At 35.2% G+C, this 13,436-nt stretch overlaps 1 protein-coding gene and 1 pseudogene across 1 annotated transcript; both read right to left on the minus strand.

The window, feature by feature from the left end:
* The window catches only part of LOC110655187 (wall-associated receptor kinase-like 22), a 31,465-nt pseudogene extending 24,863 nt beyond the window's left edge, over window positions 1-6,602 (minus strand).
* A 2,521-nt stretch (window positions 6,603-9,123) lies between these two features.
* On the minus strand, window positions 9,124-13,201 carry LOC110655124 (wall-associated receptor kinase-like 8). Its single transcript, XM_021811347.2, has 3 exons — window positions 12,222-13,201; window positions 11,313-11,423; window positions 9,124-10,283 (listed from the first exon to the last, which is right to left on the minus strand). The coding sequence occupies exons 1-3, from the start codon at window positions 13,057-13,059 to the stop codon at window positions 9,124-9,126; spliced, it is 2,109 nt and encodes a 702-aa protein (XP_021667039.2). The 5' UTR covers window positions 13,060-13,201.
* Between the last annotated feature and the right edge of the window lie 235 nt (window positions 13,202-13,436).

A 13,436-nucleotide genomic window follows, 5' to 3' on the forward strand; every position in this document is an offset into this window, starting at 1 on the left:
CTGCTGCTGTGGGGGGTGAATCATATACTGTGCCATCATATCAATGGTTCTCTGCAAACCGGCTAGAGTAGCTGCCATTGGGTCCATGGGACCCTGTGCCATAAAAGACTGATCCTGAACTGGTGGTGGCTACTCCTTTACTTGAGCAGTTCTGGGCCTCCTACCCCGCCTCCTCGGGGCAAGCGCCTCATCCTGTTTCGACACCTCGTCAGGCACATCTGGTTCTAGTGCAGTAGCAGCTCTCTTGCTTCTACGCATTTTCCTGAAATTCAGTAGCATTAGCCCACAAAATTTTAAAACTGCATATTACACAGCTCTATAGACTCATATTTACACACAATTATATGAAGCAGAAACTAGAAGTAAAGATGACAATGCAAGATAAATGTGGACCCTATATTCTGCATGTGACTCCTATTAGACTCTTCCCAACACTTTAGACAAATATTCCCTATGAATTTGGAGCCTAAGCTCTGATACCATATTTGTCACGACCCAACTCTAAGGCCCATTTGGGCCCAATTTCAAGAATTCAACCGGACAGAGTCCAGCCATAAAATGGACCTTTTAACGGGGAGTTTTTGACTCACTCGACTTGTAAACACAATATATAATCAATTGGGGAGCTCAGCTCACCCTCCACATACTCATAATAACATAAAGTCAAATGGGAGCTCAGCTCCCTCATCCAGTCCAACATACATACATATAATAAGTTTACAGGTCCAACATGGCAAATTATATTACAGACCCAAATCAAATAAATATTTCTAACACATGCGAAAATTCTAGGAGTTAATAGAATTATACAAATATTAATAAACGACCTGCGAAGAAGAAAACCAGGTTAACCACAACAAATATCCTCCTGTAGCCTGGAAAAATAATGAACAGGAGTGAGCGTTCAACTTAGAGAGTAAAATATCAATTTTAACCATAATCTCTATAGCTATCTAAAGCTAATGCACCCTCTGAAGTGAAATGCAACATCGTCAATATTTTCACATCATAACATCAAAAAGGCAATTTAGAGCACTTACACACCCGATAATGTCAAACAATACATATATGGGAGCTGATCCCCTATACAGCCCTCTTAATCCAACCTGTGCCAGCGAAGAACTCAAGCCAGATTTTCGCTTAATAAATCAAATCGGGGTCCCAGCGAAGAACTCAAGCCGTGTCTACCCCGAAAAACTGAGTCCCAGCGAAGATCTCAAGCTGTGTCTACCCGTCCTGTCCATAGCCAACACCATACCACACGCACGCCAACTCACGCACACTGCTCCAAATTACCACAACAACATCCATGGCAGTTTAACAATTATGAATGCAACATAAAATGTGCCTAGAGTTTAACTACATAGATACATATTTATAAGTGGTGCATGGGCATGCTTGAACATATAATAATATCGAAATTACAATTAAAATTAATATTTTACTCACAGACTCAACTAAAGTCACTGTGACGGCTGGGCGGAGGAGGAAGGCTGTCTTGGCTCACCTGACAATTTTATTACAATCATTTAATACAATTGACTCAATACAAACCAAGAAAAGACCAAATACGTCCTAAGTCGTGCCAAAAATCCAGCAGAGTCTCCCCTATACCTAGGACCTACCCAACCTGCAAAAAGGCTTAAAACACACTTCTATATCCACAAACCATATATCCACAACTCAATCACATCACACAGCCCCTCCTGGGCCCATCCAAACAGTCATCAATCACAATATATAAAATTACAGTTTAGTCCTTATAATTGACTCTTTTTGCAAAAACTACCCAAATAAGCTCTAAAAATTCTAAAACTTTGCCCCGTGGTCCTTAGCATCATTACTAAGCTAGTGCAAAAGGAATCATAATTTTCTGAGCTATCACGAATATTTTATGGATTTTTAATCCCATTCAAGCACTAGAAAATTAAGAAAAAGTGAGGTTCGGGTTTACCTATGCAGATTCCGATCTCGGAAATGCGCTCGGGACGTCTGACAATGGTGAGGTAGCCAAAATCTTGATCCAATTCTAAGACCTTTTCGGTAGCCAGTCTGTCTGGCTAAAAATTCATAAACCGTCGAATTTTCGCTAATTGAAGGTGCCTACACGAAGCCCACAACACGGGGGTTAGTATATAATTTTTACAGAATTTTCTAAGCTCATTTAATGCTCAAAAAAATACTACGAAGTTTCGTGGGACCCACCGAAAAACAATGTCAGAAAATTTTGAAATTTATATTGCCGCGAAGCTCTCGACGAGTGGAGTGCTTTGGTACTCTCAGTTTTCTCGTGGGGTTCACGGTTTGCGAGAAATCTAGCCCAAAAATCTAAATAGGCTAAAATTTTCTGGACAAAAATTGGACCAACCGCTCGATGGATTTTGGTGTTCTTGGTACCTATGAAAAGCTTTCGAGGTGTAGATGTTGTTTGACACAAGATCCGGCCCAATCGGTGGCTGGATCGGCCGGATTTCGGCCGGGAAGCCAAAATGGCGCGCTGCGCGTCGCGCCTCTTTGGGCGTCATTTTTGGCCGCCTAGAAGGCCGGTAGGAGGTGGGGGAAGGCTGAAGCGGTGCGCCGGCGAGGTGGGGAGGCGGCGGCGCAACCTGGAGAGGAGGGAGGAGAGAGAAAACGGGAGAGAGAGGAAGAGAGGTCGGGACGCGCGGGGAAGGGAAGAAGAAGAAAAGAAAAGGCCGGTCTGATTCGATCGGTCCGATCCGGTCCGGTTCGATTCGGTTGGTTCAATTCAGGATACTAAATTTTGAATTTTTACTCTATCTTGGACCGAAACGAGGCCCAAAAATTTCAAAAAAATTCTAAAAAACTTAGAAAAATTCGTAGGGTCTAAATATATTTTTAGTTTTGCCACGTGGTCTTTAAATTAATTTTTAAAAATCATCAAAGTTTTATATTTTTGGAAAATCGAACCCGATTTCTAAAACCCGAAAAATCTCAAATAATTTCCCAAAATTTAATTAAAATAAAATATCAATATTATTTACAAAATAATAAATTTAAAAATTTGGGGTGTTACATTTACGAACTGCAGCAATAGCTAAGAGACAGCGAATAGATGTTAATCGGGCCACTGGAGCAAAAGTTTCTTCATAGTCGATACCATACTCTTGAGTGTACCCTTTGGCTACTAAGCGAGCTTTGTAGCGTTCAATAGTTCCATCAGAATGGGTCTTGATTTTGTATTGCAACCAATAGGGGTCTTGTTTGGTGGAAGATCAACTAAATCCCAAGTATGAGTTTTCTCTAAAGCCTGAAGTTCGTCAGTCATAGCTTGCTGCCAAAGAGGGTCAGTACTTGCCTCACGATAAGAACAAGGCTCATGAAGGGTTGCAATAGTAGAGTAACAGTGAAAATCAGAAAGATAATGAGGAGTTTCTCTTACACGGGTAGAACGACGAAGAGTAGTGCTAGGAGGAGAAGCAAGCGCAGGTACTGGATCAACAACTGGTGCAGATTCAACAGGGGCAGGTGTAGTTGGGCTAATATTGAGCACATCACAATCACCTAGATCAGGACTTGGAAACAGCTCTTTGGAGGAGTCAGTGAAAAATAGAGAGTCAGTATTGACAGAGTGATGAAATTTGGAAAGAGAAGAGAACATAGTATTGTCCCAAAAGGTAACATGACGAGAGATGTGTACTTATTAGAAACAGGATCCCAACAATGATACCCTTTGTGTTCAATGCCATAACCAAGAAAACAACATAGACGAGCACGGGGTTCTAATTTGGTATGTTCATGAGGTTGTAAAAGAACAAAAGAAACACATCCAAAAGGTTTAAGGATGGAATAGTCAGGAGGTTGTCCAAACAACTTTTCAAAAGGAGATAAATTATGAAGAACCAAGGTAGGAAGACAGTTAATAATATAAACAGCATGAAGAGCTGCTTCTCCCCAAAATTTTTCTGGACATGAGGCAGAAAGAAGAAGAGTACGTACAGAATCAAGAATATGGCGATGCTTGCGTTCGGCTCGCCCATTCTGTTGAGAGGTGTGAGGACAAGAACGTTGAACAACGGTGCCTTGTTGACTAAGAAACTGAAGTAAAGAAGAATCCCGATATTCCATGGCATTGTCTGTTCGGAGAATTTTAATGTCACAAGAGAACTGAGTTTTAATCATTTTTGCAAATGTGATGTAAATTTGTGATAACTCAGATCGATGTTTCAAAAAATATATCCAAGTAAACCGAGAATAATCATCAATAAATATCACAAAATAACGAAAACCATTTATTGAAGAAATAGGAGAAGGACCCCAAATGTCAGAATGAATTAAACCAAAAGGAGTGTCTGAAGTAGTATTATTATGAGAAAAAGATAATGCAGGTTGTTTTGCAAGCTGACAATTTAAACAATTAAATGACTCAAACTTAGTAGATCCTAATAATCCATGAGAAATTAAAGGTTGAATTTTACTGGCAGAAGCATGACCAAGATGAAGATGCCATTGGTGAATGGAGGAATTAGGGATTGTAGCTGCAGACACAAATCTCTGAGGAAGATGTAAAGATGCAAGCTCAAATAATCGACCCACTCTGCAACCCTCCCCAAGAATCTGTCCCGTTTGTGGATCCTATACCTGGACACCATGGAGAGAAAAAATAATATTTAGTCCTTTTTCACACAACTGACCAACAAAAATAAGATTGAGTACCAAATTAGGGATATAATAGGTGTTAGGGAGATGAAGATTTGAGGTAGACACATGACCAGTATGTGTGATATTCATTTTAGTACCATTTGCAGTATGGATTGGTGGTAAGGAAGATATAGGTTTTGCAGAAGATAAGAATTTAAGATTAGTGGTCATATGATTGCAACATGCAGAGTCAAAAAGCCAATAAGAATTATCCGAAGTGGCAGACATGGCAGCAGGAGAATTAGAAGAGATAACCTGTTTGAATAGTGCCTCAAGATCACTCATGGTGATGGTAGTAGAACCCTCAGTAGCAGCAACAGCAATGACAGAGGAAGATCCAGGCTGTGAGACATTATTGAATTTAGAATGCCCTCCTTTTGGTCATGGAGGGCGTGTGGGACAATGTTCAAGAATATGACCGTAACCATGACAATATATGCATTCTATAGTAGGACAATATGCAAAAGCATGACCAATTTGATTACAATTCTTACAGAGTTGATTGCCAGATTTCTGATTTGAGGATCGAGTAGTTGCAAGAGCAGTTTCAAATTGAGGAGTTTTATCCAAATTGAGATGAGTCTCTTCAAAAATAATCTCTTGAATAGCATTATCCAATGATGGGAGTGGATTTCGATGTAGCAGGGACGCTCGAACGGCCTCATATTTTGATCGAAGAGCCATTAGAACTTGAATGAGATGAAGATGATCTTCACTGATTTTGGCCTGAGATATTTGATTCCAAATGGGTTGGACTTGGGCAAGAAAATCATTCACAGATTGACCTGCTTCTTGTTTCAGATTATAAAGAGTAGTCCACAACTGATAATAGAGGGCAAGTCCAGTGGTCTGATATCGATTAGCCAAAAAATCCCAGATTTCTTTTGCAGAGTCATAATTAGCAAATTGGATGTGGATGGACGAGACAGAGGTATTGCGACCTATCAAAAAACTTTTCATTCCTTGAACCCAAAGATTATAGTTGGAACCAGTCAGAACTATTGCAATAGGTTTTGAAATATCATATTTCTCCATTGATAACAAGATGAGGAGAAAAAAAAATGGTATGATAACAGGAATGAAAGAATGAACCAGAACAGGTTGTAGAGAGAGAAGAGAAACCCCAGAAACTAGAAATAAAAGCTTTACGGCTCTGATAACATGTTAGAAGAAAGAATACAAGTAATGAAGGAAATGATTGTGTATTTATCTGTGTCTTGTTTACAGAGATATTACATCTATTTATATATAAGAATATGAGCTAATTTAGACAAGAATAATAATTGTTGTAATTATGCTACACAAATCTCTTATAATCACGCTAATTGACACAAATCTCTTATAACCATGCTAATTGCTGTAATTATGCTAACAAAAAGGATTTGTTATTTTAGCGAACCATTTTTGTTCCACTATGAAGGCTGTCTTGCAGTATTGCCCTTTTTCAAATATCGGTTGAAATTCCTGCAGAAAATAGGGAATTCTGGTTTGGCAGCACCTGTAGCCAAGGCGGATTGTTGGCAAAGGTTTCCAAGCCATGCAGGGTATTTCGCATCCCACAATTTCTAGCTCAATGGAGCTCAAAACAGCACGAACGTTGCATCCCCTAACTGTGAATTTATTGTGACCAGAAAAGGTGAAAGATATCCAATTTAGATTCATAGCTTGTCTGGCATCAGGACAGCTACAATTTTTGTAGAATACGGGACCCTTAACTAATAAGCTGCTATATGCATAGTCTATATTTAGCACCTCCATGTTGATACTGCTTAGGAATGGTCTACTAGAATTGGAAGTTTTAATGCAATCAACACAAACCATGTTTCCATGGAACGATCAGCTCGAAAACCAAATGGGTGTTGAATTTCAACGTCTCCACATCTGGCTTCACAGCCCCACCGTGCTGGAGCTGTTGTTGCAGCTATTACTGCTAATTCCAACATTCCCAGCACCAAGATAGTGAGTAGAGATGCTAGTTGCAAAAACATTCTTGTTCCCATGCAGTTGGGGTTGTCACTTGGTTCATCAAAGCCAAACAAACTCTGTTTTATAGATTCTGGATTTTGGAACCAATAACAAAACTCGAAATTTTTAATCTCTCCTTCTGGGGATTATCACCGGCCCTTCGAAATAATTAAGGCATACCTTGCTTTCTCCACGAGCAGAGATTAAATATCAATCAATGTACAATATATTTTTTGAAATGGAGAATACGTTTGGTAGTTTATTCTTTGCACGTCCGCTTCGCCAGTCGGCTGAATTACTATTCACTAGAGATGTCCTTGGTGTAGGGTTTTATTGTCCCTATGTTAATTCTGCATCCCTTTGTGGCTCATCTTAATTCATATTTTGTTTATTAAAAAATTAATATAAAAATTAATATTTACTTGCCATATATGACCGGAGATATCAACTCTGTCCAATGGTGTACCAACTTGTTAGTATACATATATTTTTTCCTTTTGCTAAAGGTAAATTTCATTGGAGAATAAATCTCGGTACAAGGCTCAAGTCTCATATTATGAAATTCAAATTAACAAACCCAACTACTCAAAGCCCAAAGAAGAAACAGAGACAAGAGCCCACGCAACAAAAACCTTAGAGCTTTTTTTTTTTTTTTTAATTGCAAACCCTAGAGATTAACGGTGGTTATACGACACGTAATATTCATGACCCCACAAGCGAAGGATGTTGTGCATCAGAGTGCTGCCTACAACGCCGAGCTAAGCCAATAGCCAACTGGACTACATCAATCAACTAGGGGAGCAAAAATGGGGGAGCCCTGTTCTACCAATACTCATGCATAGATCATAAAGCCTATCTGAGGCCAAGAGGAAGCCCTCGCTTCTAAGAAGTCGTCCTAAGAACCTCAAGATGGTTGAATCAGGGATCTATCTTCAATGACTGTAGTGGGAGGTATGAGCTCATAGCTTCCCATTCTCTTAGTGGGATAGAAACCATCAGCTAATGCTAGCAAGTTGCTAAAGGAGTCATCCTAGTTACCCCTTAGTCGAACCCCATAGAGCCAAAACAAGTACCTAGCATAGATTTCTTCAAAGGTTCTTTCACCAAAAGCTAAGACCTGCAAAATAACTCCTAAAAAAGCTATATATATACACTCAACTCTAGAGTTGAAGAGGGAAACCCACTCTTGGGGCAGAGAATGAATTTTTCCTACTCAAAGAGGCAGAAAAGGTCTAAAAAAGGCAGAGCTTTTTGTTGAAAAACTGGGACTTTTTCCAAATGGTTGTAGCAAAAAAAAAAAAAAAAAAACACAAGAAGAGGGTGAATTTCAACTTAATTATTAAAGGGGTGAAATTTTATCGGCTAATTTATGGATGGGATGCTACTTTGAGTAGCGTTCCACTATAATAATTAAAAGTAATCTTATAATTTAGTTCCTATAATTTTAAAACTAAGTAATTTAGTTTCTAACATCTTAATAAACCTATAAATTAATTCTTACTATTAGAATTTCAATTAAGTTAATGTTAATTTTAACAAAAATTATCAAAATATCATTAACTCTATTTTCAATTTTTAAATAATTTAATTCTTGAAATTTTATTTATTAATAATTTAGCCTTGAAATTTGTAAAAATTTTAAATTGAAATTATAATTATTAAAAATATGAATTAATTACTTTAAGATACTTAAAAATTTTGAATAATTACAAAATTATCCATATATTTTGCAAATTAATCCCTAAATATTATAACTATTTGCAAATAAAACCTTATAAATTTGTATATAAATAAAATAAAATATGAATCTGGAAGCAAATTGTTAATAAAATAAAACATCATGAAGTAAATTGTTTTTTATTGAGAATAGAGTTAAAGGTGTTTTGATCATTTTTACTAAATTTAATAAAAAATTAATAGTAATTTTAACAGTAAGAACTAACTTATAAGTTTATTAAAATATCAATGACTAAATTGATTGATATTAAAATTATAGGGATTAAGTTGTACGTTTAAACAAACTTCAGGATTTATAAATTTATACATTACTTTATTATATTTTATTATTATATATTATATAATATTATTATATTATTATTATATTTTATTTTTAATTTTTTTTATTGTAGACATTACTTATAGTAGCATCCTATTAATTTTTTTTTTAATTTTTTATGGTCCGCTGCTTATAGCGTCCCTTTTTGTCCAACTTATAAAATGCTAATACAATTAGTGTTCAAGCTCTAAATCTCAATAAAATTTCATCCCTTTAATTAGTAATTAAATTTCACCTCTAAATTTATTGTATTTTTAATATAAAAAATTAACTTATAATTTTAATCAAATTTTGAGAGCATTCTGTAATTTATTCCATATATATATATTGAAAAATTTGCATTACATCTAAATGGAAAAAAAAAAAGGCATTCCATAAGATGATATATTGCAGTTTGCAGTGCTAATTCACCAAGGTTTTGCTAGAAGTCAATGCTTAGATTTCTATATAGACAAATCAGTACCACTATCAGAATTTGAGAATGTTGTAAAAGGGAAGGCATCCCAGAGATTGGATTCAAATTCATCACTTTTTCTTAGAATACTCAAGTGATCTTTTTGTGGAAATTTAAGCCCCTCCAATTCCACTGTCACCTCTTTCATCGTAGGTCGTTGCTTTCCATTTAAGTTCAAGCATCTTTTTGCAAGGCTAGCAACGACCATCACTTCTTCTCTATCACATTGGTCCACAATTCGAGGATCAAGTATGTCAAAGAGTTTGCCTTCTTCCACAGAAATAATGAAATGTGTGACTAAACCAATGCCACTTCTTAAACTTGCTGAAGAAAGTGGTTCTTGTCCGGTTAAGAGCTCAACAAGAACTACTCCAAAACTATAAACATCACTTTTTTCTGTAAAATGATTCGACTGAAAATACTCTGGATCTAAATATCCAAAAGTGCCTTGTACGCGGGTGGTGAGATGAGTGTGATCAATCGGAATGGACCTCGAAGTTCCAAAATCTGATACTTTTGCTCTATACTTTTCATCCAAAAGAATGTTTGTAGACTTAATATCTCGATGGTAAATTGGTATAGATGCAGCTGAATGCAAGTAGGAAAGTGCTCCAGCAACTTCTATAGCTATCTGCAATCTCATTTTCCAAGATAATTGGAACTCCTCATTTTGGTGATGCAGATAGTGAAAAAGGGTTCCATTAGGGATGAATTCGTAGACAAGTAAAGGAACATCAGTCTCCAAGCAACATCCAAGAAGCTTTACAACATTCCTGTGGTTAATTTGTGAAAGAATGACAACCTCATTAATGAATTCTTGAATTCTTGATTGGTCTACTTTCTCAGACTTTTTAACTGCAACAATTCTTCCATCTACCAACATTCCTTTGTAAACAGTTCCTTGGCCACCCTGACCAAGAATTCTATTCACATTGAAGCGATCGGTTGCCTTTTCTAGTTCCTTTGAACTGAAGATTTTCGTCTTCTCAACATTGGCTTCACTTGAACATACTTGCTGCCTTAACAATAAGCCACCATTCCTCTTGAAGAATTTTTTCTTACGTTGGATGCTTTTTCGTTTTTTGATGAATTTAGATAACCACCATGAAGTAAAAAGAAGGCTTAATACAACAAAGCCCATGCTGCTACCTGTTTAAAAATGGCCGAGCAATATGTTTGTTAGTACCTCTATATATATTTTTGAATGAAAAAATTATGCGGGCTAAATGTTCAATTTCACCTTCTTTATTTATTGGGATGTTCAATTTTTTTTTTTTAATTAGTTCTAATTGGGACGTTCAATTTAGTAAATTTTCAACTTCTTGTTCAAATTAATTCAAAATTTTCAATTTAAGCTCAATTTAATCTAAAAATTAAAATTTTTTAATTAAATTTTTTGATGTCATAATTTATACAAAAAATAAGAAGTCTAATTTTTTTTATTTTTTAGCTAAAAATTTTAATTTCTTGATTTAGCTCAAAAATCAAGAAGCTCAATTTTTTTATATTTGAGTTAAACTGAACTAAATTAAATTTCTGAATTAATTTAGATAAAAAATTAGAAATAAATTAAATTAAACATCCTTAATAAATACAAAGATGAAGATAAGTATTAAGTCAAATTGTGCTATACTTCAATGTATCTTCCCTCATATAAAATTTAGGCTAAAGGCCTTTGTGAATCATTGAAAAATAAGCTAATAGTCACTTAAACTTTGATCAAATCACATGGGTTGCTTAGACGTTAAACTTTTTTAAAATAGCCACTTAAGCTCAAAAACTTTTAAAAATAATTCAAAACTTAGCACCATTAAGTCTCCATTAAAGAACTGAAAAATAATAAATATTTTAAGTCCTTAAGAAGTAATTCAATAGTTATTCAAGCTCCATTGAACAAATAAATTTAATTTTTAATATTTTAATAATTAAGTTTATAAAATATTGTTAAAAATAACAATATTTTATAAAATCTATAAAATAAATAAAAAATATTAAAAATTTATAAATAATAAGTTTAAATTTATTAAAAATATAAAAAAATCCTTTACTTTAATAAAATATAGAAAAAAAAATTCAGGTTTTTCTATCTTTTCTTATCAACCAAATACTTTAAAATATAACAAGTCGACAGATTTCAAATTAAAAAAAAATAATAATTTTAGGGAGAAAAAGACTGACCTAAAATGATAATCCATGATTTTTGGGCTTCGCATCTGTATGAACCATTCGTATTTATGCACTTTCCACTGCACCGACTTCGCACTTCCAAATCCAAGCATTCATCAACGTCTGCGATAATAACCCAAGTTAATTTATCAATATCATAATTTAAATCTTCAATTAGGAAGTGTCTACTTAGCATGTTATAATTATTTTGTATGTATAAAGGTTGAAAAATTATATAGAAAAGCCATTATTCCATATCAGTCTTTAATATGGAATGACAATTCAATAGTAGTTATACGCATGTGCAAATGTAGTTATTATTTTTTTTATATACGAATGTGCAAATGTAGTTATTATTTTTTTTTATTAAAAAAAAGAACTTTAAGGTGGTTATAAATTTTTGAGACCCACCAATTTATATATATAGATTCACTAATGCATATATATTTATTTATTATTATTAAATTGTCATTTAATATAGGATATTTTTCATAAAATAATTACTTTACTGTATAATTATTCATAAAAGTTTGAGAAAATTTTGAAATCAGGTAGAAGAGAGAAATTCTCAAATCAAGATAAAAGGGGACGGAAAGACAAATTTAAGGTATAAATCAACAAAGGTTTGGCCTGATTTAGGTAAAAGTTTTCTATAAATCCAGTTGAGATTTTTTGTTTGGTAGAAAAAAAATTAGATAAGAGAAGGCTTTCCTAGCTCAGATTAAGAGATACTACCAACCTCTTTGAGAGATTATAAGGGAGGCTCATAAGACTTGAACTCTCAATTTAAGGAGAGCACTCAATGAATCTTACAAAAACCCCTTGTGTTCCCTTTTATAAACTCCGCCAAGAATATAGAGAGAAAAAAAATGTTAACCTTGGATAAAAGTTTGAAAAAAAAAAAAAAAAATGTTAACGTACCTTGGCAACCATCGGGTAGATACGGATTGCCAGCATAACCTTTCCGGCACATCAACATACTGTTGTTGGGATACGGGAAATCAAATCCATTGTAGTACCTAAAAGCCCAGTTTGTGGTTTTCTTATTTATTCCAAGCGATTCCAAGGCTGTTGCATTGATCTTCCAATCCACCAGCATTGGAACATATTCCATCTCTTGCACCTTATAGGGATCTTTTATGTTAGACTTGAACCAAATATTTTCCACTATGAAGGCTAGCTTGCATCCCCTTTTGCCTTTCCTGACATTCACGTTCTCAAATCTCGGGTTAAATACCTGGAGATAATAAGGGATTGCGGTCTGGCAGCATTTGTTGCCAGAGCATGGAGGGTTTTTTCCCTGAGGTTTAAGCTTTTTGTCGCAGGTCGGCTGGCAACCAACAATGTCTGGATCAGCATAAGTCAGCAAAACACGGTTTTTGCAGCCCACAACGGTAAATCTGTTGTAGTTAGAGATGGTGAAAGGAGTCCGTCTCAAATCCACGACTCGGCCAGAGTTATGCACCGTACAATTGATGGAAATTACTGGGCTTTTAACTCGCAGGCGGCTTCTTTCATATAAAAAGTCTACCACCTCCAGGTTGATGCTGCTTATGAAAGCTCTCCGATTATTGGCAGTTCCATTGCAAACAATCACAAACCAATCGTTCATGGAACAATTGGGTCCAATACCAAATGGGTACTGGATATCAATGTCGCCACATTGAGATTCACAGCTCTTCATTGGTAAACCCGATAATTCTGATGACATTATTTGCAACAGCAAGAAAATGAGCGCAGATGCCAATTGCAGACCCATTCTGCTTCTACTTCAGTTGAAAGTACAAAGCTATATAGACAAATTATGTAGTACATATAGAAGATTAGTTGCCGGCCTTAAAGAATTATTGCTGCTTTTATATTATATGATCTGTCTCTTCTTTGTAGAGCATTATCTTTTGATTTTTTTTTTCTTTTTATTGGAATTTTTGTTGTTTTGCAGAGAATTATTGCAGGTGGAAGGAATATACTGTAGCACTAGAGGTAATGAATCGTGCAGTATATCTGTTTTAATTTTTTGATAATTAATGAACGAGTCAAAATCCAAGAACTCGTCATGCACAATTGTATATTTGGCCGGCACAGACCCTGGACTTGTTTGTTTGTATATAACAATTCTTAATCACCAGGTTTTGC

Source organism: Hevea brasiliensis, unplaced genomic scaffold, assembly GCF_030052815.1.
Source record: "Hevea brasiliensis isolate MT/VB/25A 57/8 unplaced genomic scaffold, ASM3005281v1 Scaf1, whole genome shotgun sequence".
NCBI classification, from domain to species: domain Eukaryota; kingdom Viridiplantae; phylum Streptophyta; class Magnoliopsida; order Malpighiales; family Euphorbiaceae; genus Hevea; species Hevea brasiliensis.